The sequence below is a fragment of the Bacidia gigantensis genome, assembly GCF_019456465.1.
Source record: "Bacidia gigantensis strain McMullin 20006 chromosome Unknown contig_249, whole genome shotgun sequence".
NCBI classification, from domain to species: Eukaryota; Fungi; Ascomycota; class Lecanoromycetes; order Lecanorales; family Ramalinaceae; genus Bacidia; species Bacidia gigantensis.
In genome coordinates, this window is record NW_025408603.1 from 238,079 (window position 1) to 265,074 (window position 26,996).

The following is a 26,996-nucleotide window of genomic DNA, read 5'->3' on the forward strand; positions in this document are numbered from 1 at the left end:
CATTCGCCAGAGAGCTGCCTTAGGCAAGCTTGAATCAATCACATCCCGCTCCCGTCACAAGGAACACAGCAAATCATCGCCCGGATCATGCAGGTCAAGACATAGACTAGACCCGCTGGGGGGTCCTCCTCCCTGATTTGACAGCTTCCCCCAAGTCCTCTCGAATCATCCCACCAATCTGCGTAACGGATGGCGCGCTGATGGGGAGCAGCTATGTCCTCCACGACTTCGAGCATGGGTGCTCTCTCTGGCCCGTGTTCGAGTCTGCCCCCATTTCTCTGGTGGATCGATCTAGCCAGCCTGCATCGGGAACAGGGTTCGCCTAAGCGCAGGATGTGCTCTGCCATCACATCCGGCAAGCTCCAATGGCGGTGGAGTGCAGGTACAATCGCCCATTGTGCAATGGATATTCTCCGCCCTAGCTTGGAACATATACTCGGCGGGGCCCACAGGTCTGCAGGATCCTAACTACACACCGTTGCGTGAAGCAAAGAGTTCCTGTCTTTTACGTTGCGCCTTCGAACCCTCCTAATCGCGACAAGGAGCTGGTATCCTGTTGAACCGCTAGATCTCATTTTCCTAGACATTTTAGGATAGAACGACAGGTGTCGCCCGAAGGGTGGTCATACAAGATATCGCAACGGCATAGCGAGAAGAAGCAAGCAGCATACCTCAACCCTACACTGAGCGTCTACATGGGCAAGACTTGAGGATCAGACGCTGGAGGTCCAAGAACGTCATTAAAAAGACCCTTCTGCACGCTACTTTGGTCAAGCATCGCATGAGTACAATCGAAAGGCACAGTTGAAGAGCTTGTCTTCGCACCGCTTCTCAACGTCACCGAACGCTCAGCATGCCTTCGATACAAAACCTCCTCTCGCGCTCTTCCATCGCCTCAGTCTCGCACTCACTAATCAAGCGAGTCAAAATATCAACCAACAAGAACAGCCCTCAAGCTCTCAAAGACTCACTGAAGCAAGATCCATGGGGTAAATCAGGAAAATATGCGCTCGGCTGGGTATACTTCTGCGTTGTGCTGTTCGTATTCACGTTTGGGCTACATTGGTACCATTACTGGAACGACAAGATCGGGCGAGCGACATACAAGGAGGAGATTGCAAAATCGTCAAAAACCTCTTCACCGGACACAGATTATGAGCTAGCAAACATGCCGACCAACTGCTCACACCGAAGATTCTTTCCAAGAGAGGGTGATCTCAAGCAGCATACCACCACCACTACATATACAGAGGAGGAATCAACGCTGTCATTTGGACCTCTCAACAAAATGATTGCTTTGGTCCGCTTCCTTGTCTACAGACCGTTGCCAATCATCCGATACTACAAGAAACGGGAGTTCAGCTTTCCCGGGGTTGGCGCTATTATTGTGATCTTCGCTGCCACAGCGTTCGTCACACTATACACCTTCCTTCCCAAACCTCTCTACTACGCTACTATCGCCTTCGGCTCCCCTCCCCTAGCAATCAGAGCTGGCATGCTCGCAGTTGCTATGATGCCATGGATTATCGCCCTCAGCATGAAGTCGAACGCAATCTCATGGATGACGGGTATTGGACATGAAAGACTCAACGTGCTTCACCGATGGGGCGCCTACATCATGCTTTTCCTCAGTTTGGTCCACACAATACCCTTCTACGTCACACCTATCTGGGATCAAGGAGGCTTACAGACTTTCAAGAACCTATTTCAACAGCAATTCTACATATATGGTACGGGCCTGGCGGCTCTAGTACCTTTGTGTGTGCTTTGTATCCATTCACTGCCGTTCTTGAGATCATGGGCGTACGAGCTCTTTGTGACGCTGCATGTTCCCATATCGATCGTGTACCTGGGAATGCTCTTTTGGCACTGCCACAACTACCTTACATCCTGGAATTATCTTTGGGCCACAGTTGGCATCTGGCTTGCATCTTGGCTCACTCGTTTCTTCTACTTCAACTGGACGAATCCTCGGCGGATGTCATGGCTCATTGGAGAAGAGTCAGCCATCTCCATACTGCCGGAGAATGCTGTAAAAGTGACAATAGCGACTGAAATGAAGTGGAGACCGGGTCAATACGTATACATCAGAATGCCTGGAATCTCAGTCTTCGAGAGCCATCCATTCACCATCGCATCATTATGCAGTGAAGACTTCCCATCAGAATACGGTGAGAATTACAAAGATATGGCGCTTGTCTTCCGGCCGTTTGGAGGGTTTACGCGCAAGGTGCTGGATCGGGCCCTTGTAGATGGTCCAGAGAAGACATACCGAGCATTCATTGACGGACCGTACGGTGGTATGCGCAGAGACATTGCGTCATTTGATACTGTCGTCTTCTTCGCCGGTGGCAGCGGTATTACAGCGATCGTCTCACAGCTCCTCAACCTCATCAAGAAAATGCGGGACAATAAGGCAATGACCACAAAGATTCATGTCATCTGGGCCCTAAAGCGACCCGAGACGATGGAGTGGTTCAAGGAAGAGCTCAGGATATGTAAAGAATTTGCACCTCCTGAATCGGTTCATTGCCAATTCTACGTCACTGCTGCAAAGCGTATACTCCCAGGCCAGCAGAAGATCCCTCCGTCGCCAAGTCGTCCCCTTCAGGACGCCATTCACAAACAGATCGACCATACTTTCCAAGGCATAGCATCGAAGCGCAACTCTGCCCTTATCACGGAGGCAGCAGGAGGAGATCCAGAGAAAGAGAAGAACCTCAAAGAAGAAAATGAAGACTCAATATCCGGACTCCCTCATCCTACCTTCCTCCCGCAGCCGAAGAAGGCGCATATGAAGCACAAGCCCAACCTCTCCCTGACCACAAACCTAAAGGTGCCTGAAGCTAGAGATTCGGGTGTCAATGGCTTTGACTTTGGGTTTCCCTCGACGCCCACCATGCTTCAGAAGAACATCATGCGATTTGCATTCCTCCCCTCTATGAACCCAAAGAAGAGCAGTTGGAGCACAGAATATGGGCGACCAGATATACCCTACATGCTGAAGGATCTTGAGCGCGATTTCGGAAAGAAGACATGCGTCTTCGTCTGCGGGCCACCGAGTATGCGTGTGGATGTGCAGAAATGCGTCGCCAATCTGCAGACAACCGTTTGGTCGAAGGGGAGGGAAGAGATCTACCTACATACCGAGAACTATGCATTATGAGGGGAAACGTTCGGCTTGTCCACGATTTTGGCGTCGTACGGGAAACCTGGAGCGCTGCATATATGGGCGGCGTTTGTTGGAAGAATTTGGAGATGGATATACCCTATGCTTGAGGAAAGGAGAATCTTCCTCAGCTTGCTCAGACGAGCTTTTTCGTAGCCGATATTGTGAACAAGAGCGTTCGCTAGCGACGTACTCAAATAATTAATTCAAAATCACTAAAAACTCACTCTCTCCCGCTTTGCTATACTTGACTTCTCACATAAATCTTCCAGCCCTTCAATCAATTCAGACTTAAAGACTTTGACTTTTGTAAAGCCATGACGCAATACGTGATGTCTGCCCAAGCGGATGCTTGCGTCGCCCCAAAATGTCAATGGTCACCTTTTCTTTCCATATCACTTCACTCTTCTCACCCCACCAGCTTCTTCCCCCGACATACCTTGAAGCCTCTCGGTCATGGCAACCTCGGACTGGGCCGTGAAAGAGCTCGAAAAGCTACTCCCGCTTGACCATGACTCCCTCATCCAAATACTAGAGTATACATCCAGCCTCTCCAAATCCGACTCCGCCGAGCATTTGAAGAATCTCCTCGGCGATACTCCCAAAGCTTTAGAGTTCATCAGCTCCTACAATGCAAGAAGACAAGATACAGCGTCCTCGGTGACCTCCAACGCCGCTGCACAAACCGAGCAAAGACAAGATATCGATCAAAGCGTCCCCAAGAGCACCCGCAAAGGCCAGAAAAAGAAGCACCCCCTCCACGCGCTTCCCTCTCGCCAGATTGAAGGTCAAGGCAACGTCACAGGCGGCTACAAGAAAGGCTCAGGCGATGACTACATCTCCTCCAACAAACCTCGGCGTGACCCCGAGCACGATGCAGAGCAAGCATCTACATTCGCCCTCTCCTCAACACCAGACGCTCGCCAGCTGCCCAAGAAAACGCTCGGCAAGCTTCCCCTTCAGCAGCAGGCACGTTCATCTCGGATCTGCCAAACGTAAAGTCCAAGAGCCAGATGAGTTCGCGGAACGCAAGCCCAGCGCCTTCGAAGACAAAGGTGACGGTACAAGGCGGCGTGGCAGGCAAGGGCGCGAGCAGTACGCTTGAAGATCTTGTATAGTTCCCCTACCTCCCTTACTCTCCTGTTGCTCCTTTCTCCTCCTGGTCCCCAAACCTGCATCGCCTCCCAACTCACATCTCTACAGGACGCAGCTATCCGCGCCCTCGAATTCCAAACCAATCCAACTCTCTCCACCACCTCCTCTTCGTCTTCTTCCTCCGCCGATCGCACCTGCACCTGCAACGCAACCCGTCACCCTCTCTCCACCGTAGCCCCCAACTGCCTCAACTGCGGCAAAATAATTTGCCTGAAAGAGGGTATCGGACCCTGCACGTTCTGCTCCACCCCGCTCCTCTCCTCCGCGCAAATCGTCGACATGCTTGACTCCCTGAAACAGGAGCGCGGGGCCGAGAGGATGAGGGTGAATAATGCAGGGCACGCGCGCCCTGCCACCACCACCATCGCTAGCTCTTCCTCCACTCTTGCCCCTGCACACTCATCCTCGTCTTCCGCTGCAGCAGGGGTAGGGAAGGCAGATGAAACGCTCAACAAAGCCGAAGAGCATCGAAATCGTTTATTGGCTTTTCAGCGGGAAAATGCGAAGAGGACGACTGTGCATGATGAGGCGGCTGATTATGAGACCACAACGAGTTCGTGGGCGTCCCCCGCGGAGCGGGCGAGGCAATTGCAACGACAATTGAAGGTTAAGAGGGAGCAGGACTGGGCGGCACGGCCGGAGTGGGAGAAGAGGGGGAAGGTGCTGAGTATTAATTTGGGGAAGGGGGGAAGGTCAGTAGGACTGTGGGGGTGGAGATGGGGGCGAGGGATATGGGGAAAGAAGACGAAGGCCTTGAGGAGGGAGAAGTGGTGGAGGAGGATGGGGGAGGAGGGGGAACGGGGCACGGGTTGGGACATAATCCGCTCATGGGCGCGGGCATGATTAGACCTATATGGACGGGGAAGGGGAAGGGGAGGGAGATTGGCGGTGGAGATGGGGATGAAGGGAGGGAGAAGAGGAAAGGCTGGAGGAGAGTGCAGGATGATTGGGAGGATAATGAGGGTGTTATTCTCGATGGGGGCGTGTATGGTGGGCAGGAGGAGAGAGATGAAGGTTGGTAAAAGGTAGATATGGAGTTAGCAGCTTTATAAAGAGGTGGTTATATAGCTAGAGAAGCTTAAATCAGACGATTGCAGCTTATATCATAGACAAATGTGGCTGCAATTTTGATTGATTAATGCTATAAAGTCGTCTCTACGACTATCAACTACTCGCTGCCCCCCTGCCCCTCCCCTTCCCCCTCCCACCGCCCCTCTCTATCCTTGAAGCACAAGAATTCCGCCGTCTCCTCCTCCTCCTCCACCAGCGCCCGCCACGCATCTCGCACCCCATCCAGCATCTCGTCTTCCATCACAAACGTCGGCGCCACCTCCGGCGTCTCCACCGCCAGGGACCCCGCTGCAATGGCGCCCGGGGGCGTGGGGCAACGCTGCAAGTACCTCATTTGCCAGAGGATTTCCACTGGCGCAGCCCCCTTGTCGAAGCGGATGAGGCGGGCGATGGCGGCGTCGAGCCACCGGAAGGGCGGGGCGAACTGGGCGGTGGCGGCGGGGAGGGTGATGAGGGCATAGATGACACCTGCGCGTGATAAAAGGGGCGGGTCAGCGAGGTGCGGATGGTAAAAGGGGCGGGATTAGCAGAACGGGAGGGCGGGGAGGGTTGTAAAGATTTCAGACTGTCAGAGGTGTGGTTGCAATCAGTCCCGCGCCGTTAAGGCGGGTCAGGCAATGTAGATAAGTATTCGGATTGTGTCATCATTTGAGAGTGCGAGGTTGTGAGAAGGTAGGAATAGAGGGAGCTTACTTTGATCGCGGGGGCATTCGCCTGTCTCAGCGGAGCGGACTTGGAGGTAGATGGGCACGGGGTTTCTCGGTGCTGGCGGGGGCGGTGAGGGCAGTGGTACGTCTGAGGTCGGCGGTGTCTCTGAAGTGGGCGATTCGTCTGAACTTGGTGAGATGGTTGTGTCAGGAAGACTGAGGCTACCAGTTGGAAAGATGACCATCACGGCCGCTGGATTATGTACAGCAGCTTTTGCTGGGGGAAACATCTCAGGGAGTGACGAGGTGACGATGGCGATGCTTCGGACTGCAATTTTGGGTGGATCTTCTGGATTCGGGTCTGGTCTGGTGGTGGCTGAGGGGTAGTCGTATTTTGAGCCGACGGCGCGACGGGTGTAGATCGTTTCTTCAAGAGTGAGTCCGAGTGCTAGGAATTTATCGTTCTGGTCAGGGTGGTTGGGTGGAGCGGTGCTGTCTGGGAAACCCCCGATGCCTTTGTTTAGAACGTATACGCCTCCTCCTACTGCTCCTGCGCGGCAGCCGACTTGGGCGATCTCTGCTAGTCCGCCCCATCTGGGTATTACTGCGCAGAAGCCAGGACCGTACGCGCCCATTGAGGATAGGTGTCGGTGAAGACGAGTGAGGGCATACTCCGTGGTCGTGTCTTCTGGTGCATTTGGGGATAGCGTGAGGGCGTGGAAAGGTGCTTGCAATCTCCTATCCAATTGGTATTGTGCTGTCAGGAAGTAGGTAAATGGTAGTGTCTTATTTTCTGCTATGGCTTGTTTTCGTGATTCGTCATCTTTAATCATGAGTAGCAATTGCGTCAAACTGCGTTTGTTGGCGAAATCAATGGTCTTATCTTTCACGATACCTTCTCGGCCATTGGGAATCCTACGAAGGCAAGGCCTACTTGCTGGTTCAAGAGCATTTTGCTGTACACTTCCGCCAAGTGAGAAACTATCGTTGACTCCAGGATCGAAGATGAACCAATTGCCCACGGCAAGGAATTCGAGTTGTTTGTAGACTTTCGATGCGACTAGAGCGGGAAGTAGATTTGTACGGCTGTATATGATTTGCGGTGCAAGGCAAAGATTGTAGGCGCGAGAAAACGAGAGTCTTGGTACGGCCGATACATATTCTTCGAGTTTTGTTATGGACGCCTGCTGGAAAGGACTGCGAGTTGCTTCTTCACTCAAGTCAGACTTTCGTACAGCATATGTGTGCGATCTCGCTTACCATGGTTGATTCTTTCCACCCAGACTTCTGCTTCTTCCAAGCTTAAGGCAGCTTCAGATCCACCGTAGAACTCATGTTCGTCGTGATGCAAGACTTTTTTGCCGGATCGTGAGAGTGCTCTTGATCCGCTTCATTAGAGACATGTTCCTATGTCTCGAAATTGTGCTTACAGAGCTAGGAGGGAGTTTGGAAGACCAGTTCCAGAAAGGACGATATCCCAAGTCGTGTTATTGAGCGACTCCATCATCACATCATACTTTTGGCTTGAAGCGTATAGCTAGCTGTTGATCTAGATTCCGCCAAAGGGAGTCAAAGCCAAGGGCTGATGGGTGTGGTTACATGACAGCCCTAAAGCTAGCCTGCTACAGAAACCTTTCTTGTGCCCATTTTCGTCACCTTGCATGCGGCTTCGAAAAATCAACAACCACGACTTCAAAACATGCTTGCGCCAGACATCGCTTACATGTTAGATCTGGGGTCCTTGTGACCTTCTAGAGCTCGTCGTGGAAGATTGAATCTCCTGCGTTTATCTGCTGGTCTGGATTTCATGTGAAAGGCTAGTTCGTTTCTGCAGGTACATATTCTTCGTACACATGTGACTACAGCGCAGCGTCTGGGGAGACCGCCATGGGTAGTCCGTTTAGGACGCTTGATTTCAAATTGTATCAATGGCATTGTCTGAATTATTCTACCGAGTACACTTTGTTTGGGCCTGAAGGATAGCTGCAGATTGCTGCACGCGCCTTGGACTACATAGCCAGCGCAGCAGTCACCAGCCACTAGATCCCCACGATTCTCCTATCCATCGAGTCTCAAGTCACTTGGCCTTCCTTTCTACAAGCAACCAAGCTTGGTGCTGTCTTCTGGTACGGCTATCTTTCTCCTTCAAAATTGCATGTACCACCTCGATGGGACAATTTGGCTGTTGCGTCTGCAAGCACAGCTTGTATAGTTTCTTATTCCATATCCTAGCTCTGCACCATTTATTCACCACCCTCCATGACCCTCATACTCCTGATGACCACCGCCTCAATCGGCTTATCTCCCTCCCCTGTCCTCACCAAGCCCATCCTCTTCACCACACTCAGCCCGTTCTTGACACGTCCGAAGATCGTATGTTTCCCGTCCAACCACGGCGTCGGCGCCAACGTTATAAAGAATTGGCTGCCATTCGTATCTGGCCCACTATTCGCCATGCTTAAGACTCCTGCGCCCGTGTGCTTTAGGGAAGGGTGAATCTCATCGGCGAATGTAGGACCGTATATGGAAGAACCACCTCGGCCTGTCCCCGTCGGATCGCCGGTCTGGATCATGAAGGAGGGGATTATGCGGTGTACTGGGATATTGGTGTAGTAGCCTCGTGAGGCGAGGGTCGAGAAGTTCTTGCAGGTCTTGGAAGGCGAATCAGCTAGTCTGTCGAAGAGAGGCATGAGCCGGGCAAAGGAAGCGTACCTTCGGGGCGTGTTCGTTGTAAAGCTCGACTGTAATGGAACCCTGTAGTTGTGAGCAATCTTGAGCGAGTCGGGAAGAAGGGGAAGGCTGACCATAGAGGTATCAAGGACTACGTCTGTAGCCATGCTGATCGTAGCTGTAGTCGAAGACCAGAGAGATATGAATTTTGTAAAGAGATGGTTGGAGAAATGCGTTCCTGGTTGCGCCGGAAAGGCCGCGCGCCCAAACCTCGAGTTTTAGGCTCTCCAAACATTTCTTCCTTCACACCACACCCATGATTTGCTCAATCATTGTACCTTGCAGGCACAGCTCGCTTCGACTATTATCATCTGCAGCAATATCTCCAAAGACTCCCGGATCGTTGTGAAGATTTCCGAGCTCAATCCCGTTCAAGGCAATAGTGGAATCGGCTCTTCACCAGGGCGGGCTTGTCGTGCATCTCCATGCAAGCCAGAGCTGGCTTCGCGAACTCGAACATACGATGCTCCAGTAAATATCAAGCTCGTGACCGCCTCAATGCAGACCTGGTGCTCGCAACATTCGGCTCGAAGTCATCTCGAGGGCCAACATTTGAGCCCTCAAATCTCCCGCAAGCCGTACTCTGTCAGGCACAGACACCATGGCAGTCGTGCGGTCTGGAAGATGGACACAAGCGTGTATCATTGGCTCACGTTGCGCTTGCTGAATTGCCTGGATATGTTCGCCTGGCCTTTCTTGTCAATGAGAACCCGCTGTTTACCATGCATCTGCGATACTCGTGTGCCCTTTCGAGGCCATCTATAACTCCACGCCTGCGTTACGTCTACATTTGATGATGCGCTTGCAAATTGACTCCCTGATGACATGGACCTTGACGCTATCATAGGGTTCATAAATTCGTTGATATGTTTTTGATCAGGGTCGCTAACATATTCTCTGATCCGTTAGACGGATCTCGGGAAAGATCTACTCATGCTGAAGGGCGGCCTCAAACTGCAGGCTAGCTGCTCTTCGTCTGCGGAGTTTCTATCTGCTCCTTCCTTTCCTTCGTTGCACGCTGTGTTGGGAGAGCATATGCCTTAGCGCAAGGGTCGATCTGACAATGATACCGTTGCTGTGGACCGACGGTGCGCCTTCTCCTTTCGACTGTTGACATGCTCGAAGGGAAGGAGCCTTTAGACTTTCCCATAAAACAGGTTTGCACCTAAAAGATTCCTTTCTTCAACATCACTCACATTACCATCATACAGACTCATCCAACATCGTTTCATCCCAACTGATCCTGACTTGCTCCATCATACACATTCACTTGCAGCAGTCGCCAGACAAGTAACGCTACGACCATGCATTCATCACTCTTCAAGCTGGCAGTAGCCAGTTTCGTCCTCATCCAGCCCTCTGCAGCTGCTCCACATCAACACAACTCGGATCTTGCTGGTCTCATTCGAGGCTCGCATCTCGCTGAACGATCTCAACAAGTCCTGAGCACCCTTTTGTTTGCACCAGCTCTGTCTTCTGTGGGAGAGAATTTGACTCTCGACAAATACCCTATGACTGATGGAGAATGCTCTCCGCTACCGCCAGGTACCGGTCCGAATATCACTCCCGACACACCTGAGGACTTCCAAAAATCCGACATTTGGGAAGTAAGACCATCCCATTGCTTTAGAATTGAAGTTTCCCATACTAAGACAAGAACGATAGGAGATAGCAGAGGATGCTGAAACGCCTGAGGGCTACTACCTCATGTTCGGAAATTTGGATGCTATCGTGGATTCCGGAAATGAGCTACTCGCAGTCTTGATTCTGAATACCTATGATACACTGTCTTGCGCAATTGCTTGTGATGAGATTGATGGGTGCGAGTCATTCAATATAGCTGTCATCAGGTCACCAAGCCTGTACGTGGACGGTGAACAATGTCCCAATCCTCCAAGCGTCAGCCGGTATGCCTGCGGCCTACTTGGAGAGGCCTTAATTGAAGATCCACCGACCGATGATGGTGTATGGTGGGCAGACTTTCATATCGTTGCTGCTGGCTCCAATGGTATGAATCTTCAGCTGCTTTGAAGCTTACTATCAACTGATCAAGAGAACAGTGTACAACAAGGTCAACGCAACCGAGGCAGAAGACCTCGAGGACTCAGAAGACCCAGAGTATCCCGATGATGGTGACGAAGACAACAACAAGACGAAGGCAGCCCTCTCCAGACGTGACTGCAACGGTGCACCCATCATTCGCAATGGCGGTTTTGAGCAAGATGACCCATCTCGTACAACAACACCTACCAGCTGGAACATCACCAACATTCATCCTGCAGTTACATTCGGCTTTACCAAGCCCGGTAGCACCAACAACGGTGGCACTTACGCCTTCCTCGCCAACATGCTTGCACCTGATCCATCTGTCGAAGACCCCATGACAGGCTTCATTTTATCCCAGGAATTGAACACATGTGCAGGGCACAATTACACGGTCATCTTGGACTTCAGGTACGACGACCCTGCTGACGGAAACTGTACCGCGGTGGTCTTGATCGACCCTCAAGTTGACGGCAAGAAATATCCACTACTGCCTTGTCCTGTCGCCAAACATGAGCCGCATAAATGGAATACAGTGGGGTTGGATTGGACGAGCACAACACCGAACGATCTGCTCTCTTTGGTCTTCCAGTGTCATGGACATGTTTGGAACAACTGGAGCATTGACAACGTGGTTGTGGACATGACTGACTCCTAGCTCCACAAGTCTTGCTAAGGAAATAGTGGTCGTCCACATGGAGGCTCAGGAGCGGAAAGGCTAGTGATGATGGAATTATGATGAGCACAGAACAGGAACGGGATGGAGTCTTGGATACACGGTTTTGGTTACTGTGATTATTGTTTCCTGTTGTATGGTAGTTGCTCCTTATACGAATGATCATGCGTGCAAAGCGTGTTGTTGATAAAGTACATTGGTTACAAACTTGCCTCATACGCTTCGTCTTTCTCGCAGCTCCCTTTTCATTACTGATCCTTGACCTGCCCTTGATTTTCAATTCATGACGTTGATTCAAGACTTACGGCGTCTGTGTCCCAGATGCAGAGCTCTCATAACCACAACAGTTTGCCCGGTACCTATGTAAGGATGATCTCGGGGTCCCACGAGGGAGCACTCCAAAACGATCCGTCTCTCCAACCATGTCCTCGATTTCTGGGACAGCGGTTATTTGTCTTACACATCTCGAATATCGATGGCTTTGTTTCGGCTCCATGCCAGAAGTTTATTATCGTGAAAGCTTGGGCACAGACTAGTGCGGTCGTAGCATAACTCTACATATCCGGCAAGGCGCTGGGCGAAATGGATCATTGGGCTGATCGGGGCGAGAGGTGAGCGTAGGGGTGGGTCAAGATTGCATGGTTCTGTAAGTGTTGTTGGTACGATGGTTTCGGGTTCTTGGAATAGTTTCGCCGGGGCGAGGGGGGGGGGGGGGAGGGTTTAGGAGAGGTGGAGGGTTTGGAGTATGAGTGGGACAGGGGAATGGGGGGAAGTGTAAAAGGGTGGAGGGTGGAGGATGTAGGAGGGGGGTAGAAGGGAGGAGAGGCAGCTAATGGGGATATAGCCGGCCGGGGTGAGGTGGGAGATGTGGTAGGGGAGCAGGGCTAGATCTGAGAGTAGAGGGATGGAATTGAGGTATGGGGGAACAGATTTGGGTTGGTGGGAAGGATAGCAAGGAGGGTGGAAGACAGTGTGATGAATATGAGCGTGGAGACGATAGGAGGGAAAGGTATGAAGGAAGATAGCGATGGTTGAGCTGGAATTGGAGGGGAGGCTGAGGGGAACAGGGCGTGGATAACGTTCGACATTGGTGGTAGGTTGCGATCTGTGCCGGAGGCTCTTGTGAGTATGTCAGGACCGGCATCAGAGTCGTTTGCGACTGTTCATGCATGTAGGTACGTGTGAGCAGTGGACATGGTCTGTAAGACGAATATCTGCAGGGGCAGTCTGCCTGTCTTTGATTGTTGATGCTCAAAGCGTTGTCGTCTAAGTTACTATCAAAAGCCTCGTCGTTGTTTAAGACGTTCGCCGTTGACTGATGGGCTTCTTCTTGCTTCCAACCGACTTGGTAGTTGTTCGAAATTCTCAAACCACTTGTCGACATTGTGAAGGATGCTTGCGGCAGCCAAAGTTTGCATGGTAATTGACTCATTGAACGGGTACGACTCTCGTGTAGTCTTTGTATGCTATGTTGAGACTGTCTTCTTCGTGCTTCTGTCATTGTCGACTGCGCCAGTAGATATCGAGATGGCGTAATAAATTTTCACAGTTTGCGCAAATCCTGGGAAAGGCTGATCTCGACCAATCAGCTCCTTCAAAATGTATTACTAAGCGCAAATTCCCAAGGAAACGACAGACGATGCGATTTCCTTGTCATCATTCATGATGCATCACAGTTTGTGTAGAAGCCTTCGTTGGTGAGCAGATACTGCGGTATGCAATTTGAAGAATACAGGTATGTTGGAAAGAGGTGGAGCGAGCAATTGCTCAATGTTCTGCAAAGGTGAGATTGCATGAGCTTCTGAAGCGACGACGACGACGAGGTAGGACCATACGGCCTGAAAAAGGTGTCTTTATGGCTCTTATTAAAGTTTGTGATATCTTGCATTCATTGTTGTGAAATTATTGCATTGTCGTCGATTGCTGCGTTGCGCTGTGTTGCGAATTACACCAGAGTCAAAAACCAAGATGCATAGGTGTGCAATGTGAACAAGTCAATTAATGGTATATGTTTTGAAATATGCGAGGATTCTTTCGCCCCCCGCCGGTCCGTAGCAGGTAGATGGGTGGTGGTGTATTCGTAAATCCAGGTTTACCTGCGGAGTAGACGAGTCCTTCAGGTCAGCCGGGGGGAAGTGTAAGTCGCGAGTATTGAGGGAAGTGGTTATCTGAGGGATCGGGTGTTCGAGCCCATACACTGTCCTTTCCTTGAACTTGATCAAATGGCTAACATCTTACTAGAAGCATAAGCAAATCAAACAATATCATGAAATCTTTTTTTCTCCATCGTCCTCTCTTTTTTAACCCCCTCAGATCTATCATATTCTACAACTATGTTCTGGAAGCACAGTCTTGGCAACATCGCGATAGCTAGAGGAGGCGGGAATGGGTGGCGAGTCCTCGTCATCCATTGGGCAGTTCGACACCTGAACACATTCACTTCGGAAATCCGACACTTGAAATCAGAGGTTTCTCCCGCAGCATTCCTCCATCCTTCATCCTCCATCCTTCCTAGCTCTCAAGAAGAATCACAATATCATCTTCATCACAATAGTGTTTATCATTCTCAAAATCGTCGTCTCAACGGAAGTCCTCAACTTGAGATCAGAGTCTTTTCGCTCAGAATCCCCTCAACCTTCACCCTTCCTACTTGTTGACATACCTCACAAGATCAGCTGTATCATACTCTTTACTGTCGATACCATTCGCATCATATCAACGCACCATAATCATCGCACCAATCCAACAGCACCATCTATTGTCCGACAAAATGTCAAACTCCAATACAAGCGACCATAACGCCGCCAGCCCCGAAAATTGCGACGCAGAAACTTTTGAATCTACAGACCATCGGTCCGGTAGACAAGAAGCATTATTTGTCAAGGTCTACATAGATCAAGATCAAGGTAATTACTCCAGCAAATCCGCTAAGGCAAAGTTGGGGCCCTAATTAAGAGAAAAGAGGCTTCACGCAAGATCGATTTCAGTGAAAGTGTCAATGCCCTTGGCACCCTCTATCGCAGTCTTAATGACAAGGAGAACCACAAAGCTCTCCGGGAAATCATCAAGTTTTACCAAAGTTGCCTAAAAGCCAACAGATTGCTTGACCTGAGTTCCTTGTCTGTAGGGGCAAAAAAGCACCATTACGGACATCAAAAGCAAGAGGCAAGTAGAAGAGTGTATGCGGACAAGGTGCAACTCGAAGAATGGTTGGCAGAGGATAAAAAGTTTCGAAATTGGGCACTCAATGCCTGGTACGATAGATTCCCAACCTCAGACCCACCATTCCGCAACATCTCCCGACTACAAAAGAAGAGGTATGTAGAGACTCAACCACCCATGGATGCTCCAGACAATATAGTCGACTTGACTGCTGACAATACGCCTCTCCGTACCGAGTTGTCTGCTAATACCGGCTCGCCGCAAACCTCAGATCAACCTTTGGGTCACAGTTATGGGGACGCCACACTTGAAAAACCACTTAGTGCAGGCTCTGAGGGAGCTAGTGAGAAAGCATCCCTAGAACAACGAGTCAAGGATCTTGAGCACCAAATACACGATCAGCAGGCTACAATAGCCGAGAGCACTAGCCGATATGAGGCCCTAGAAGAGCAGGTCAAATCGCTTATGGACGAACGAGCTGCAGAATACCAACACTCCCAGTCGCTCAAGGACCAGCTCCAGGAGTCTGGAGCTGAAATTCGACGATTAGCGCAAACGATGCAGGCGATGGAGCAGACACTGACGCGAAAAGTCCACGCTGTCGCCTGGAACACCCATATTAGTCTGAGGAGCTTTGCCGCCGAGCAGCAAGCAGAGCAGCAAAGAGCAGAGCAAAGCCGTCTCCTCAGGCAGATGGCAGTACAAGCTCCAGCGGCGGCGGACTATAGTGTCCGAGCAGCAAGACACTGGAACTCTCGGCTCGAGGCGGCTCAGACACTCGCAGCTATGAAGCAAGATAGGCGCGATATATGAATTGGGTAAGTGACGAAGGGACATTTTTCAATACGTTGACAAATGAGCGTCATTTGGAGGTAATGTTGAGTAAGACACCTCTTGGGAAAATTCTTTGGTGATTGGAGAGCCTTTTTACATACTCATGTTTGCTGCGCTATGTTTATGGTGTGATGAATGTCTGAATGCCCTTAATATGCAGATGTGTGTAAAGTATCGCCATAGGGATGCAAATCGAAGATCAAAGCCTCATGGGCTTTTGTGTGATAGGGCTGCTCTGTACGTGTTTGCTTCTATTTGTCTATTCCTTTTCTGTGTAAATACCCTCGATCCTTCTGCGCGTCTTCATTCTTCACTCAATCTTTATGAAACTAGTGTAATGCCGATTTACGCCTCGGGAAAATGTGAGAAAGCCTACTGTGAGTGGCAAGCGCTGGCTTTCCACAAACCATTCTTGTGTTTCACACTCCACCAGATTATGTGAAGGCTGACACTAGAGTCACATGAACCTCCTGTGGAAGTCTTCATTCTCCCTTCACTCCACTCGATTGAGCTTCACACTCCTAGATGAAGGAAATGTCGGTCAACTCGATACTGTGTATGCCTAAGACACAGTCCCAAGAGAGACATTCACACAGCCTCGATTGTCTATATAAGATTGGTTCTCCCCCGAGTAATCCTTCCTTCCTTAACGCAACTTCCTCCAATTTGCAAGTCCTATAACCAGCCCCTAGTGCTGGATCCCATCTGGGATATCGAGCCATCATCTATGTTGCTGATTGAGCGCAGCTTCTAAGGCGTTGGTACATGACCCAGAAACATCTGGTGTCTTTCCATTCAATCAACAGGTCGCCAAAGTGACTTAGCATTCGCTAGGCAAGCAAGAGGTCGTTGCCTATATATAAAAATATATATTCACAACAATAAGGTCTCGATGCTTTATCAGCGGAGTACTAGTAACTAACGAGTAGTCATGGGTGGACAAAAGCCTCTCTTTCGACTAACTAAATATATATAATAGTGAGCCCTTTATCAGGGTCTTAGCTGGACGACAGGGTACCAACGAATTGTCGTGGAGGAAAGTGGCCGGCTTTCGACCGAGACACAGTTCTGAGACTGGGTCAATGCCCGCTGGTACAGGTGCCACCTGAATAAATGTCCCCCCTTCGGCTCCTTCGGAAGCCTACCTTGGCTGATCTTCGGCACTTCCAAGATAAAGTCCACGAATGCAAGAGACAGATATAAGAATTCACAAGATCACATGATGACTGAAAGACCGTTCCTGACAAATGCATCCGAACCTTCGAACAAACCTGACCCATGGATAGAAGACACGTTCACACATCAGCAGAAGTCCTTACCACTGTTTCAAGCAATATAGTTGACTTGATCGCCTCCGATGTGAACGTCGTTCTAGAGGCAAGAATGAGGACGACTAAGGTCGCTACCGCAAAAGGTAATATGATTACCAGAGGTGGCCTCCAAGCTAGGCATAATTCATCTTACCAGGTCAATCTGCCGCCAAAAAGGAGGTTTTCAAGTCTCGAATCGAACGAAGACCAGCATGCGTCTTGTCTTCGGAAGCTCAAAAAATTAGAAACGATAATGAAGAGCGAATTTCGAAGCTCGAGAGAGGCTTAGAAGACTCGAACAATGACCATAAAGCTGAGCTCGGCCGCTATCAAGTACAGATGGATGCTTTCAAATCCGAGAATACTTCCTTTCAGCGGCGCGTCGCTACTATGGAGTATGAGCTTCAAGATAGACAAGCCAAGTCGAACTTTTGGAAACATCATTGACACAGAAAGTTCATGCTGTAACATGGGACTCACATTTCAGTTTGAGGGCCTTTGAAGCTCGACAGGAAACTGAGCAGCGAAAGGCAGAGTAGGGCCGTATGTTGAGGGATATTGCATCTCGAGCCACTGAGACAGCGGGTTACAACGCCCAAGCAGCGCAATACTGGAGTATTCGCCTGGAAGCCGTGCAGACTCTTACATCTTTAAAGCAAAGTAGACGTACCAGATGATTTAGTTACTTCATATGGAGCTGTCAGGAGCGTGAGATCGCTCCTTGATGATTTATGTATTTCTATTTTCGTAACATCAGTTTGCACATAGCATTTGACATAACCAATGTTGGGTTAGGGGATTGTTGGGAAGTCTGGGAGGACTGAAATGGCCAGGGGAGGTCCGCTTGTGATTGGGGTGCAAATTACCATATAGCTACCAACATTATCATTTGGCAGCTTCCAGGCAAAGTCTTCCACTCCAATACAATGTACGCAGTCCTGAGGAGTTTCTTCGTCTCCTCCTATGATTGAAATTCCATTATCATTCTCCACGCAAACCTTGTCCATCGCCATATAGAAAGCTTCACATCCATGGCCTTCATCCTGACACAAGCAACTGTAAGGTCACTACGATCCTATAAGCTGACATAGACACTCGCAAATATTCCGTGTGATGTGCTGTGCCTACGTATGTGACCTGTTGCCCCTGACTAGTAATAGCGCGATACGTATTGCAAAATTGCCTGTAATTAATAACACAAGCGCCATGTTACATAACCCAAATACCTTCAACCTGTTCACTTCTAAATCTCCCACAGGTCATTTTCCTTGGAGCAAGGGCAAGGGCCTAGCTTTGAAGTATGGATTTCCTTGCTGCCGTATTACAGCATGTTGGCTATTATATCACTTTGCTCTACCCTCATGTACCCACTGAGATCCTCACAATCGCATTTGCTGTCACACCAATTTTTGCAGGTGCTCATGCTGGGCTGAAAGCTCCAACATCGGCAGCGAAACGACGAAAAGTCATAAAGACTACAGATGATACCGACACTGAGAGCGAGGAATCAATCTTGATTCCGGAAGCACAGAGTCTCAGTCTGACGGATGCTGCGCTGTTTCCCATTGGAGCTGGCCTCACACTTACCGGCCTATATTACTTGATAACGCATTTCGATCCAGCCCTTATCAGTAAGATCTTGAATTGGCAATTCATTATCATGGGCACTTTGGCAGTTTCTACTATGAGCACCGATTTCCTAGGTCTTCTCTTCGATATGGCATTCCCGAAGGCGTACTACTATGACAACATCACTTGGTACGTGCAGACTCACAAACGCAATCACAAGGCGCCAGATGGTCGAATGAATGAGTCTCCATTGCCTGGACTTTTCTCAGCCCTCCCTCTACCTGAATCACTCACCCAATTTCTCTGGTCACTTCGAGAGAAGGCTACAGGCAAAGTCATGGTCAAAGTCTACATTTGGAAATTCTTACGGATATCTACTCGCTTGAACCTTCAGACTCTTCTCGCTACTATGTTTGCTGTAGGTCTTCAGACTTACATGCTTCTCGTCGAAACTCCTTGGTATCTCAACAATGTTGCTGGTATGGCATTCGTCTATACCATGCTTCAGGTGATTTCCCCATCGACCCCATCAGTCGGCTCACTTCTACTCGCCGTACTATTCTTCTATGACATCTACTTTGTGTTCTACACACCTATAATGGTAGCAGTCGCAACAAAATTGGATATCCCAGCGAAGATATTGATTCCGAGACCTGGTGGTATGGGCCTGCTTGGGCTTGGGGACATTTTCGTGCCAGGTATACAGATTTGCTTCGCACTGAAATTTGATCTGTGGCTACACTATTTCTATCAACAGCGGGAACGCACGAAAGCCGATCGTGATACTCCAGCGATAAGTGATGAGGAGCCCGATGACAAGTCCGAATCCAAAGGCAAGCAACTCGTCAAATCGAAGTACGAACCGGCCACAGGTAACTGGGGCACGCGATTTTGGACGGGATCGAGACTTGCGCAACAGCCCAAAATTATTTGGGGAACGAGTTTTTCCAAACCTTATTTCAACGCAACTCTTACTGGATACATACTGGGTATGCTGTGTACGCTTGTCGCCATGGTTGTAAGTGGTCGTGGTCAACCCGCTCTGCTCTATCTTTCACCCAGCGTCCTTGGTGCATTATATTTGACTGCGCTCAAGCGAGGAGAGCTAAAGCTCCTTTGGAATTACTCCCCCGACGAGGAGAAAGACGACAAGAAGCAGAACGACGAGTCAAAAGAAAAGCCGAAGGAAAAAAAGCCACAAAAGGATAAAATGGAAGAGGCCTCAAGTAAGGGGACTCGATTCTTCTACATTTCACTCAGCTTTGCAAACAAACCATCAAAGACAAATGCCCTTCCAGCTGTGGGTCGATCTGAGTCACCACCCGCCCGTACGCCTCGAAGTAGCAAAGCGAAGACCCTGCCCAAAGGATGGACGATGGTGGAAGAACCGGCCACACCAACAAAAAATCCCAAAGTAGAGCCAGCAGCTGCTTCATCGGTCAAACGCGCTGAGCGGGCACGCAGGAGGGAGACCTTGAAGGGCAGCGAGTCTTGAGACTGACTGTATATTGGTGACATTGACGAAAGGACATTGACGAAGGGAGTGGATTGGAAACCATGTCATTGGTCTAGGAGGCTGGAGGACAGCCCAGGGGTAGGGAGAGAAAGCATGCATTAGATCATGCAAATCCCTATTTGTTACATAGATGGTCCATGCAATACAGTGGATTTTCAACATTCATGCGCTCTTGCCATGCGCCTCATGGTTGTAAGCGGAGGCTTGAGTCGTTCGTTCTAGGCCTCCGCCCATCTTGTTCGCCAAGAGACGTAATGCTGTATTTTGTAGTGCTTTGCGGTCGGCCATGTGTGGGTCAGCTCCCGGAATACGCATAGCCTTGGGTGATAAGACCAAGCAAACTGGTACTATGATCTGATCTGTCACCGCTCCCTTCTCACCCCTTCCCCTCCAGCACACCCAAGCACTCCCCTCTCCTCTCCTCCGCCCTCTTCACCAACTCCCTCACCCCCTCCACCCCCAACGCCTCCCCTCCGCTCTTCTCAATCCTCACCACCCTCCCCTTCCCTCCCACAATCACCGTCCCCACCTCAGCACAAAGCTCCTCCTCAAACGCATCCAAATCGCTCAGCAGCCACCTCTCCCCCTTTTCCTGCCCACCAGCATATCGCCCTAATCCTCTATCCGCATGAAAAACCCCACACGTCAACGCAACGGGTGTATCCTCCCTCAACACCAGCTTTGTCCCTTGCTCAAAGTCTGGGTCGCAGAGTACGGCTTCTTGGTCGGCATCCCACCATGCTTTCGGAAATACAGTGTCTTTGAGGGCGGCGATCACGCTGAGCCAGATTGCGTCGAAGGCGCCTTGGGGGCCGTGGTCGAGGGAGAGGAGGAGGACGTCGATGTAGAGGGTCCAGAACGCTTTTAGTTCTTTCCTTCTTCCTTCTGTTTTTTCGTCTTCTGGGGTCGCTCCTGGTGCTAGCGTGACGCCGCCGTCTTCGGTGTCTATATCCATGCCTTCTCCCTCTCTGTCCCCCTCGTCTTCTATATCCGACGATGCGCCCCATATCCTCAAATCGTCGATGTCAACTAGATCTGTGACATGTAGCCCTGTCAAGAGCCTCTGACTCAACACCTGTGCCGCTCCGCTTGGCGGTCCTCCAGGGAGATAGTCAGGCGAACATCCCGTGTTGAGCTCGATATTCGGCACCAGCAGTCCCAGTTCCATCAACTCCTCCCTACCCTGCTTATCTCCACGCTTCCTCTTTTCCCCCCTTCCACTCCTCTCCCCTCCACCCCCCTCATCTCCGCCTAAAGGTTTAGCGCTCGCTACTGAAGAAGCGAGCAGCACCTCCCCCCTCACCCCCGTAACGACAGCCGTATCACCCATCCGCAAAACGCTGGAGCCGTGTGCGTGGGTCAGGCTGCCGGTGTGGAGGGCTATAGGGCGCGAGGAGGTGGGTGAGCGTCCTGATGGCCGGGTTGGGGGCGAGGAGGTGAGGTGCGCGGTCAGGTAGGTGTGCGGGGAGAGTTTGGCGTGTGTGTGGGGGAAGAAGGTTGGGGGGGCGGGGAGAGGTGCCATGGGTAAGTGACGCGTAAGCTGAGGACTGGAGGGAGGGAGGGTGGAGGTGGAGGTGGAGAGGTACAGGATCTATGGTGGTTGTTGATCGAGGATAGAAGGAGAGCTATGTCATGGTTGAGTGGGTGTGAAACATTCTCGGGATGATTGCAGTTGAGAGCAATTCCAAATACTTTCGGCGATCTGTAATTCCTTTACAGCTGCTGAATTGCTCTTCAATTATTGACGATACAACCGCCAATTGATTGCATGAGACCCTCGATGAGAATAATACTGGCTTATCGATAAGGATGTCGGAATGCTTGGCGCTGGCATTTTGGGGGCGGGATGAAAGGCCGCATGACCTCGAAGCTTTCGAGGTTTTTGATCCAAGCTCTTTTCAACAAGCTACAAGCTTCACGATGTGTCCGAGTCTTGCGAGTGTAAGGCTGGTGACCACTACTGTTCGCATCTTGATCTGCTGGCCTGCTGACTATGATGTCCAATCAGGGACCTGGAGAAGCGAGGAAGGAGGCGGTCAGCAATAAGAGCTAAGGCGCAGTGGAGGTTGGGTGGTATTTGCGCCGTCGTGGCCGTGCATTTAGAACTAATGCTGACAGCAAGATCGCGTTCCCCCTTCCCCACCAATGTACTGCCTCCACCAGCCATGTACGTGCCTCCAGAGTACGTTGCAGTATCTGGCATCGTCCGGGTCTAGATTGCCCGCCTGCTCACCTCTAGGCTGCTTAAAGGATGGCCTATGCATTTCCTGAGTGGCCTAAGGATTTGCAGGATGGCCTTCATGCACGTCAGATCAGCACTCTATCTTCCTCCTCCACCTGATGCACGAAACAATGCAAATCTATAGGTCAAGAGTTGGAGGGGAATCACCCATCTTCTGCATGTATGAGGCCCAGATGCCTTCGCTGCGACCCACGCGTTGGGGCAAAAGTATCAAATGTATGACCGGATTGTTATATCTCCGTATGACACCTTTACACTCTGCTCTTTATCACGAATGTTGCCGAATCTCTTCAATGCGAAGAAACACTCAATTTCTGACGCGTGCGACCCTATTCTCATGATGCATCTGTCGGGCAATTTCTATCCATAACCATTTCCACCCAGAAGAACTGCTTGACCTCCAAGATGAAGGCAGCTCACGCGCTCAGTACAGCGCTGATACACGACCTTGAAATCATAGAACGCGTTGCCTCTTGCCTGTCGGTCATAGGTACCACCTTTGTCTTTACGACCTTCATATACTCCCCGGCCTTCCGGAAGCCCATCAATCGTCTGATATTCTACGCATCATGGGGCAACATGCTCTGCAACATCGCCACACTGATCGCCCAGAGTGGCATTCGTGCTGGGAGGAATTCTCATCTTTGCCAGTTTCAAGGCTTCTTGATTCAAATGTAAATCCCAAACGACCCCATGAAGGCGGTGGGCTGACTTGTCCAAGGTTTCTCCCAGCTGATGCACTTTGGAACCTGGCAATGGCTATCAACGTCTACTTGACCATCTTTCACAAGTACACTGCCAACAGGCTGAAGAAATTGGAATGGGCTTACTTACTCATGTGCTACGGCATCACCTTTATTATCGCATTTGTTTGCCTGTTCATTTCGACCTCGTCACGAGGCAAAATATACGGACCCAATGTTCTTTGGTGCTCTATCGACATCAACTGGGTCTTCATGCGTATCGCCATTGTGTATGGACCTGCCTGGATCTGCATCGCCGCCTCCCTTTTCCTCTACGTAATTTCTGGGGTCGAAATCTTTAGAAAGCGTGCTCAGCTTATAGCATTCAAGGTGCCTCAATATAACGATAAAGATACCAGGCCGAGCTCTACTGAGAACCTCGTCACCGATTTCAAGACCACGCAGATTCAGTATTTCAGCGAGCCTGCACTACTCCGACCACCAAGCGAAGGCTCTCATGATACAAATACAACGACTGAGAGCACTACCCAAGCATCAATGACTAGCCAAAGAGAACCAGCCTATGGCGTGACAACCATCATTTCCACCCCTAAACGATCACAGTCCGACAATTCAATATTTGTGCTTCCACAAAGCTCCAAAGCAAACCAGCAACGCAAACAAAAACGAGCAGCCATAGAGTTCAACAGAGCAGCACTCGCCTACACCAAAGTGGCAGTCCTCTTCTTTTGCTCCATGCTCATCACATGGATTCCTCCCTCTGTCAACAGATTCAACTCATTTCTGCATCCGCACCAGGTCAACATCCCTTCGAGCTATGCTACTAGCTTTGTTCTGCCTATGATGGGCGCTTGGAACTCTGTAATCTATATCGTCACCTCATGGAAGGCAGTGCAGGATCTTTTCGCTGGGAAACTGGGAAGGCCGAAGTGGAGCAAAGTAAAGCCCGCAGCTATCAATCTACGGCCTGGTGCGCACAATAGCAGTCGGAAAGCGAGTGCACACGAGGTGAAACCGGTAATCTACATCAGTGAATTTGAAAGACCTGGGAAGGAGGCCATGTCTATCGGTGAAGAGGAGATTCGCTAGACTATCACCAGTCCGTCGTTCTCAAACGAAAAGCATTGACCACGTAGATACAATACCTCGTCTCCGTCTAGCTCGTTGGCATTTCAGCCTGCCAGGGAGCACTGGCTCCGACGCACCGCCTCCAAGGTCAATTATAAGCGCGAAGCGCTGAGTATTACAAGAGATCGGAAACATCGCTCAGTCGCAATAGGCAGTCCAGTGAGACTCATGCGCAGGTCTCAGGCCTCTCCACCTAAATCTCAGTCGTCAAACCTAGTCACCTGTGGAACTCTAGTGACTCTTGCCTATATTGAGGCTCAGACCACATCAAGTAGGACCATATTTAGGAAATACCACAGCCATCTTCGCTTGGCTGACTCAAAATCCTAGCTAGGATAACTCGTGGTTGATATGAGGGGACGAAAAATCACCGGCCTTCTGCCTTGGTCTTCAGCGCTTGTCACCACGCGATGCTAAAAGAAGTAGCTCAAGGTCATGGCAACAACGCCGACCTAAGATAGACTTTAAGTGGTATTAATTGAAAGATCGCCTTGAAAGCCCATCGGTCATGATTCTGCTTAACATGCTGAATTTGCAGAGCCAACCCTTATTGCTCCTGCTGCTTGGTCTACTCGCAGTCTTCACTGAAGCCCAGAACAATGCCAGTACGAACTCATCCGGCCTCCAAGATCCCACCGTCCCCGAGCAAATCATCGTCGCCCAGACAAATCTCGGCATGGAAGTGACCTGCCCGCGCCACGAATCCGACCTAATCCCGATCGCCGACTGTTCCCGCGCTATGTTGAAATTCCCCCAAAACCTCGACACCCACATCTTCAGCCCCGGCGATCCAGCTGGCAGCCCCAGGGACATCTACAAACTCCCCTCCGAACGCTCTTATGGTGAATGCCTGATGCGTGTCGACTTGGTCAGTGTGCAGCAGGATCTTTCGTCCTGGCTGGCGGTTGGGACGGTGGCGTTGCAGTTGACGATGGCGTGTGCGAACCAGAGGCAGCAGTGGGGGTTTGGGAAGACGGGCGGGACGACAACGACGGGTGAGGGGGGAAGATCAAGATTACGCTTTCGAAGTCTAGATCTTCGATGATGGCAGGCGAGGGGGTTGGGCAGGGCGGGGGTGGGTATGGGAGTGCTGTTGACTCTGGTGGGATGGGTGGAGAGGGGGCCGATACTGCTTAGGAAGTGCGAGATTGGTTCTCAGACATCTGCAACTCTCACCATTAAGAGCTCCACAATGTGATTTCCTGTTCTGATTTCCCATCATTCAAACATGGTGCCAACTATCACCAAGTGCATAGCAAAATCCGCAATGATGACAGGGAAGAACACAAGTCTTCATGCTATGCAATCCACCCCACTCAATTTCAGCCCCAGTTGCTCAGCTACTTCAAGCTCTTTAAGCTCCTCCGTGCACAATACGTAAGCCTGCAGACTATTCAAAGTAAGAGGGTCTTCCATACCAAACAATGAGACTCTCGTAATCAAGACCCCCAGTTGCATACGCTTGGCCTCTGGGAATCGTCCTTGCTTTCCAACAATTGACGCTAAGATTTGTCCCAATCGTAAAGATATGGTGTTTTCGTCTCGAAGAACATGCTTAAGATCATTGATCTCTCTGCTTGCATATCTCTCGGCCATTGCTAGTTTGTTGGGCACTTGAAATTGGTCAAGGAGCCCTATTGGGTATGTATGCCCTTTAGTCCTTAAATTTTTGTAGACAGCTCCAGACTGGGTTGGTACTTCTGGGGTGTTTACAAGCTCTTCAATTCCTATGTCTCTCAAATCGAATCGCTGCACAAGATACTCGTATTCATCGTCGTCTCGCAAGCATCCAAATCCAATTTTGTAACAAAGAGCTAGCTGAGCAGTAGTATTCGGGTCGGCACCTATTGTAGATGATTGAACCCGAAACTGCAGGCAATTCTTCATGAAGAAGCGCAACCTGAAATCAGCGCTGTAGAATGCAGTGAGCGAAATGGATATCTAAACGTGTCAGCCGTTAGTCACCGTCTAGCATCCGCAAACCTTGAATTCAGTATATTCTGCTACACAAATATCGTCCTGGTCGGAGACTGCGGCTGAAGATGGTGACCTTCCGAACTTATTTCTGTCCCTCAGATCGGCGAAAGGCTCTCACCATGACTTGTCGGGCTGACGCGTACATTCGGCCATGTCACTTGTTCGACGGCGTAGATCATAGTTGAAAACGTCACCCAATATCAGCTTTTCTTCCGACGATAGATCCACTTCCGTATATAGCAATTGCTGAGCCAGTCTTATTAAGCATTCCTTTGGCTTTACCTTGCCTTGACCTGGCATCATGTGTCCTGATGGACCGCTGTTCTCTCTGCTCATGTTTTTGAGCCGTCCAAATATGTCTTCAGGCGAAGTATCGTCACCTTTAAAGCACGACATCGCCCATTCAGCTTCGGTAGGAAGTGGTCTTCTACGAGGGAAATAAGGTTCAAAGAGGAGCCATAGAAGACCAGACCAAATGGGAAGACATCCGTCTTGCGCGCTTGTGCTGGCTTTATCCTGCACTCAACGTACTCCGGAGCTTGCCAACCCTCTGATTTGGGAAGCTTGACGAGATCATCTTCGCTCTTATAAGAGGCTGAGTAGCCGAAGCCATGCACCTTAGCTTTGATAGCGCCCGTACCGTGACTACTGTCCTTAAATATAAATAATGTGTTTGGGTTTGATATCTCCATGAATTAGACCTATTCATGTGTATGAACTTGAGAAATCTGCATCAATTCAAGACACCCTCCCAAGACAGCAGCGTACCTCACGGCAATATAGCTTGCAGATGTGATGTTCTTATTTTGAGAGCTTGTGCTCGCTATTGGCATGAAGATATGAGCTATGCTTCGACTTTTCAAGGTTTGACTGAAGCAAGCAAAGAATGTAACTCGGTCGTGACATGCGATGAGTACCGAAATCCACCCTTCATGCCATTGTCTGATCATGGTCATTATAAGTTCGAGTATCGCAATATTTTGGTTAATCAAAACCCACCCTCAACCACTTGATTCCCAACATGCTTGCAAAGACCATCGGGCGAAAGTACTTCAATGCTCAT

The 26,996-nt window shown here is 50.1% G+C and overlaps 12 protein-coding genes across 12 annotated transcripts; 8 read left to right on the forward strand and 4 right to left on the reverse strand.

Moving 5' to 3' along the window:
• Nucleotides 1-853: 853 nt before the first annotated feature.
• Nucleotides 854-3,166, forward strand: KY384_006329 (uncharacterized protein; the record flags this gene model as incomplete). Its single annotated transcript, XM_044814825.1, has 1 exon — nucleotides 854-3,166. One exon carries the CDS (start codon nucleotides 854-856, stop codon nucleotides 3,164-3,166), a length of 2,313 nt encoding a protein of 770 aa, XP_044667925.1.
• Nucleotides 3,167-3,625: 459 nt separating this feature from the next.
• Nucleotides 3,626-4,168, forward strand: KY384_006330 (uncharacterized protein; the record flags this gene model as incomplete). The annotated part of the gene is made up of 1 exon (XM_044814826.1): nucleotides 3,626-4,168. One exon carries the CDS (start codon nucleotides 3,626-3,628, stop codon nucleotides 4,166-4,168), a length of 543 nt encoding a protein of 180 aa, XP_044667926.1.
• A 14-nt stretch (nucleotides 4,169-4,182) lies between these two features.
• KY384_006331 (uncharacterized protein) lies at nucleotides 4,183-5,167 on the forward strand (the record flags this gene model as incomplete). The annotated part of the gene is made up of 2 exons (XM_044814827.1): nucleotides 4,183-4,281; nucleotides 4,373-5,167. The coding sequence occupies 2 exons, from the start codon at nucleotides 4,183-4,185 to the stop codon at nucleotides 5,165-5,167; spliced, it is 894 nt and encodes a 297-aa protein (XP_044667927.1).
• Nucleotides 5,168-6,005: 838 nt separating this feature from the next.
• On the reverse strand, nucleotides 6,006-7,546 carry KY384_006332 (uncharacterized protein; the record flags this gene model as incomplete). The annotated part of the gene is made up of 3 exons (XM_044814828.1): nucleotides 6,006-7,252; nucleotides 7,303-7,421; nucleotides 7,473-7,546. The coding sequence occupies 3 exons, from the start codon at nucleotides 7,544-7,546 to the stop codon at nucleotides 6,006-6,008; spliced, it is 1,440 nt and encodes a 479-aa protein (XP_044667928.1).
• Nucleotides 7,547-8,285: 739 nt separating this feature from the next.
• Nucleotides 8,286-8,879, reverse strand: CYP1 (heme binding; the record flags this gene model as incomplete). The annotated part of the gene is made up of 3 exons (XM_044814829.1): nucleotides 8,286-8,693; nucleotides 8,755-8,796; nucleotides 8,847-8,879. The coding sequence occupies 3 exons, from the start codon at nucleotides 8,877-8,879 to the stop codon at nucleotides 8,286-8,288; spliced, it is 483 nt and encodes a 160-aa protein (XP_044667929.1).
• A 1,197-nt stretch (nucleotides 8,880-10,076) lies between these two features.
• KY384_006334 (uncharacterized protein) lies at nucleotides 10,077-11,473 on the forward strand (the record flags this gene model as incomplete). The annotated part of the gene is made up of 3 exons (XM_044814830.1): nucleotides 10,077-10,379; nucleotides 10,438-10,780; nucleotides 10,833-11,473. 3 exons carry the CDS (start codon nucleotides 10,077-10,079, stop codon nucleotides 11,471-11,473), a joined length of 1,287 nt encoding a protein of 428 aa, XP_044667930.1.
• Nucleotides 11,474-14,261: 2,788 nt separating this feature from the next.
• On the forward strand, nucleotides 14,262-15,466 carry KY384_006335 (uncharacterized protein; the record flags this gene model as incomplete). The annotated part of the gene is made up of 2 exons (XM_044814831.1): nucleotides 14,262-14,397; nucleotides 14,454-15,466. 2 exons carry the CDS (start codon nucleotides 14,262-14,264, stop codon nucleotides 15,464-15,466), a joined length of 1,149 nt encoding a protein of 382 aa, XP_044667931.1.
• A 2,631-nt stretch (nucleotides 15,467-18,097) lies between these two features.
• Nucleotides 18,098-19,861, forward strand: KY384_006336 (uncharacterized protein; the record flags this gene model as incomplete). Its single annotated transcript, XM_044814832.1, has 1 exon — nucleotides 18,098-19,861. One exon carries the CDS (start codon nucleotides 18,098-18,100, stop codon nucleotides 19,859-19,861), a length of 1,764 nt encoding a protein of 587 aa, XP_044667932.1.
• A 183-nt stretch (nucleotides 19,862-20,044) lies between these two features.
• On the reverse strand, nucleotides 20,045-21,212 carry KY384_006337 (uncharacterized protein; the record flags this gene model as incomplete). The annotated part of the gene is made up of 2 exons (XM_044814833.1): nucleotides 20,045-20,200; nucleotides 20,412-21,212. The coding sequence occupies 2 exons, from the start codon at nucleotides 21,210-21,212 to the stop codon at nucleotides 20,045-20,047; spliced, it is 957 nt and encodes a 318-aa protein (XP_044667933.1).
• A 1,481-nt stretch (nucleotides 21,213-22,693) lies between these two features.
• KY384_006338 (uncharacterized protein) lies at nucleotides 22,694-23,917 on the forward strand (the record flags this gene model as incomplete). The annotated part of the gene is made up of 1 exon (XM_044814834.1): nucleotides 22,694-23,917. One exon carries the CDS (start codon nucleotides 22,694-22,696, stop codon nucleotides 23,915-23,917), a length of 1,224 nt encoding a protein of 407 aa, XP_044667934.1.
• A 562-nt stretch (nucleotides 23,918-24,479) lies between these two features.
• On the forward strand, nucleotides 24,480-25,001 carry KY384_006339 (uncharacterized protein; the record flags this gene model as incomplete). The annotated part of the gene is made up of 1 exon (XM_044814835.1): nucleotides 24,480-25,001. One exon carries the CDS (start codon nucleotides 24,480-24,482, stop codon nucleotides 24,999-25,001), a length of 522 nt encoding a protein of 173 aa, XP_044667935.1.
• A 248-nt stretch (nucleotides 25,002-25,249) lies between these two features.
• On the reverse strand, nucleotides 25,250-26,625 carry KY384_006340 (uncharacterized protein; the record flags this gene model as incomplete). The annotated part of the gene is made up of 2 exons (XM_044814836.1): nucleotides 25,250-25,897; nucleotides 26,314-26,625. 2 exons carry the CDS (start codon nucleotides 26,623-26,625, stop codon nucleotides 25,250-25,252), a joined length of 960 nt encoding a protein of 319 aa, XP_044667936.1.
• Between the last annotated feature and the right edge of the window lie 371 nt (nucleotides 26,626-26,996).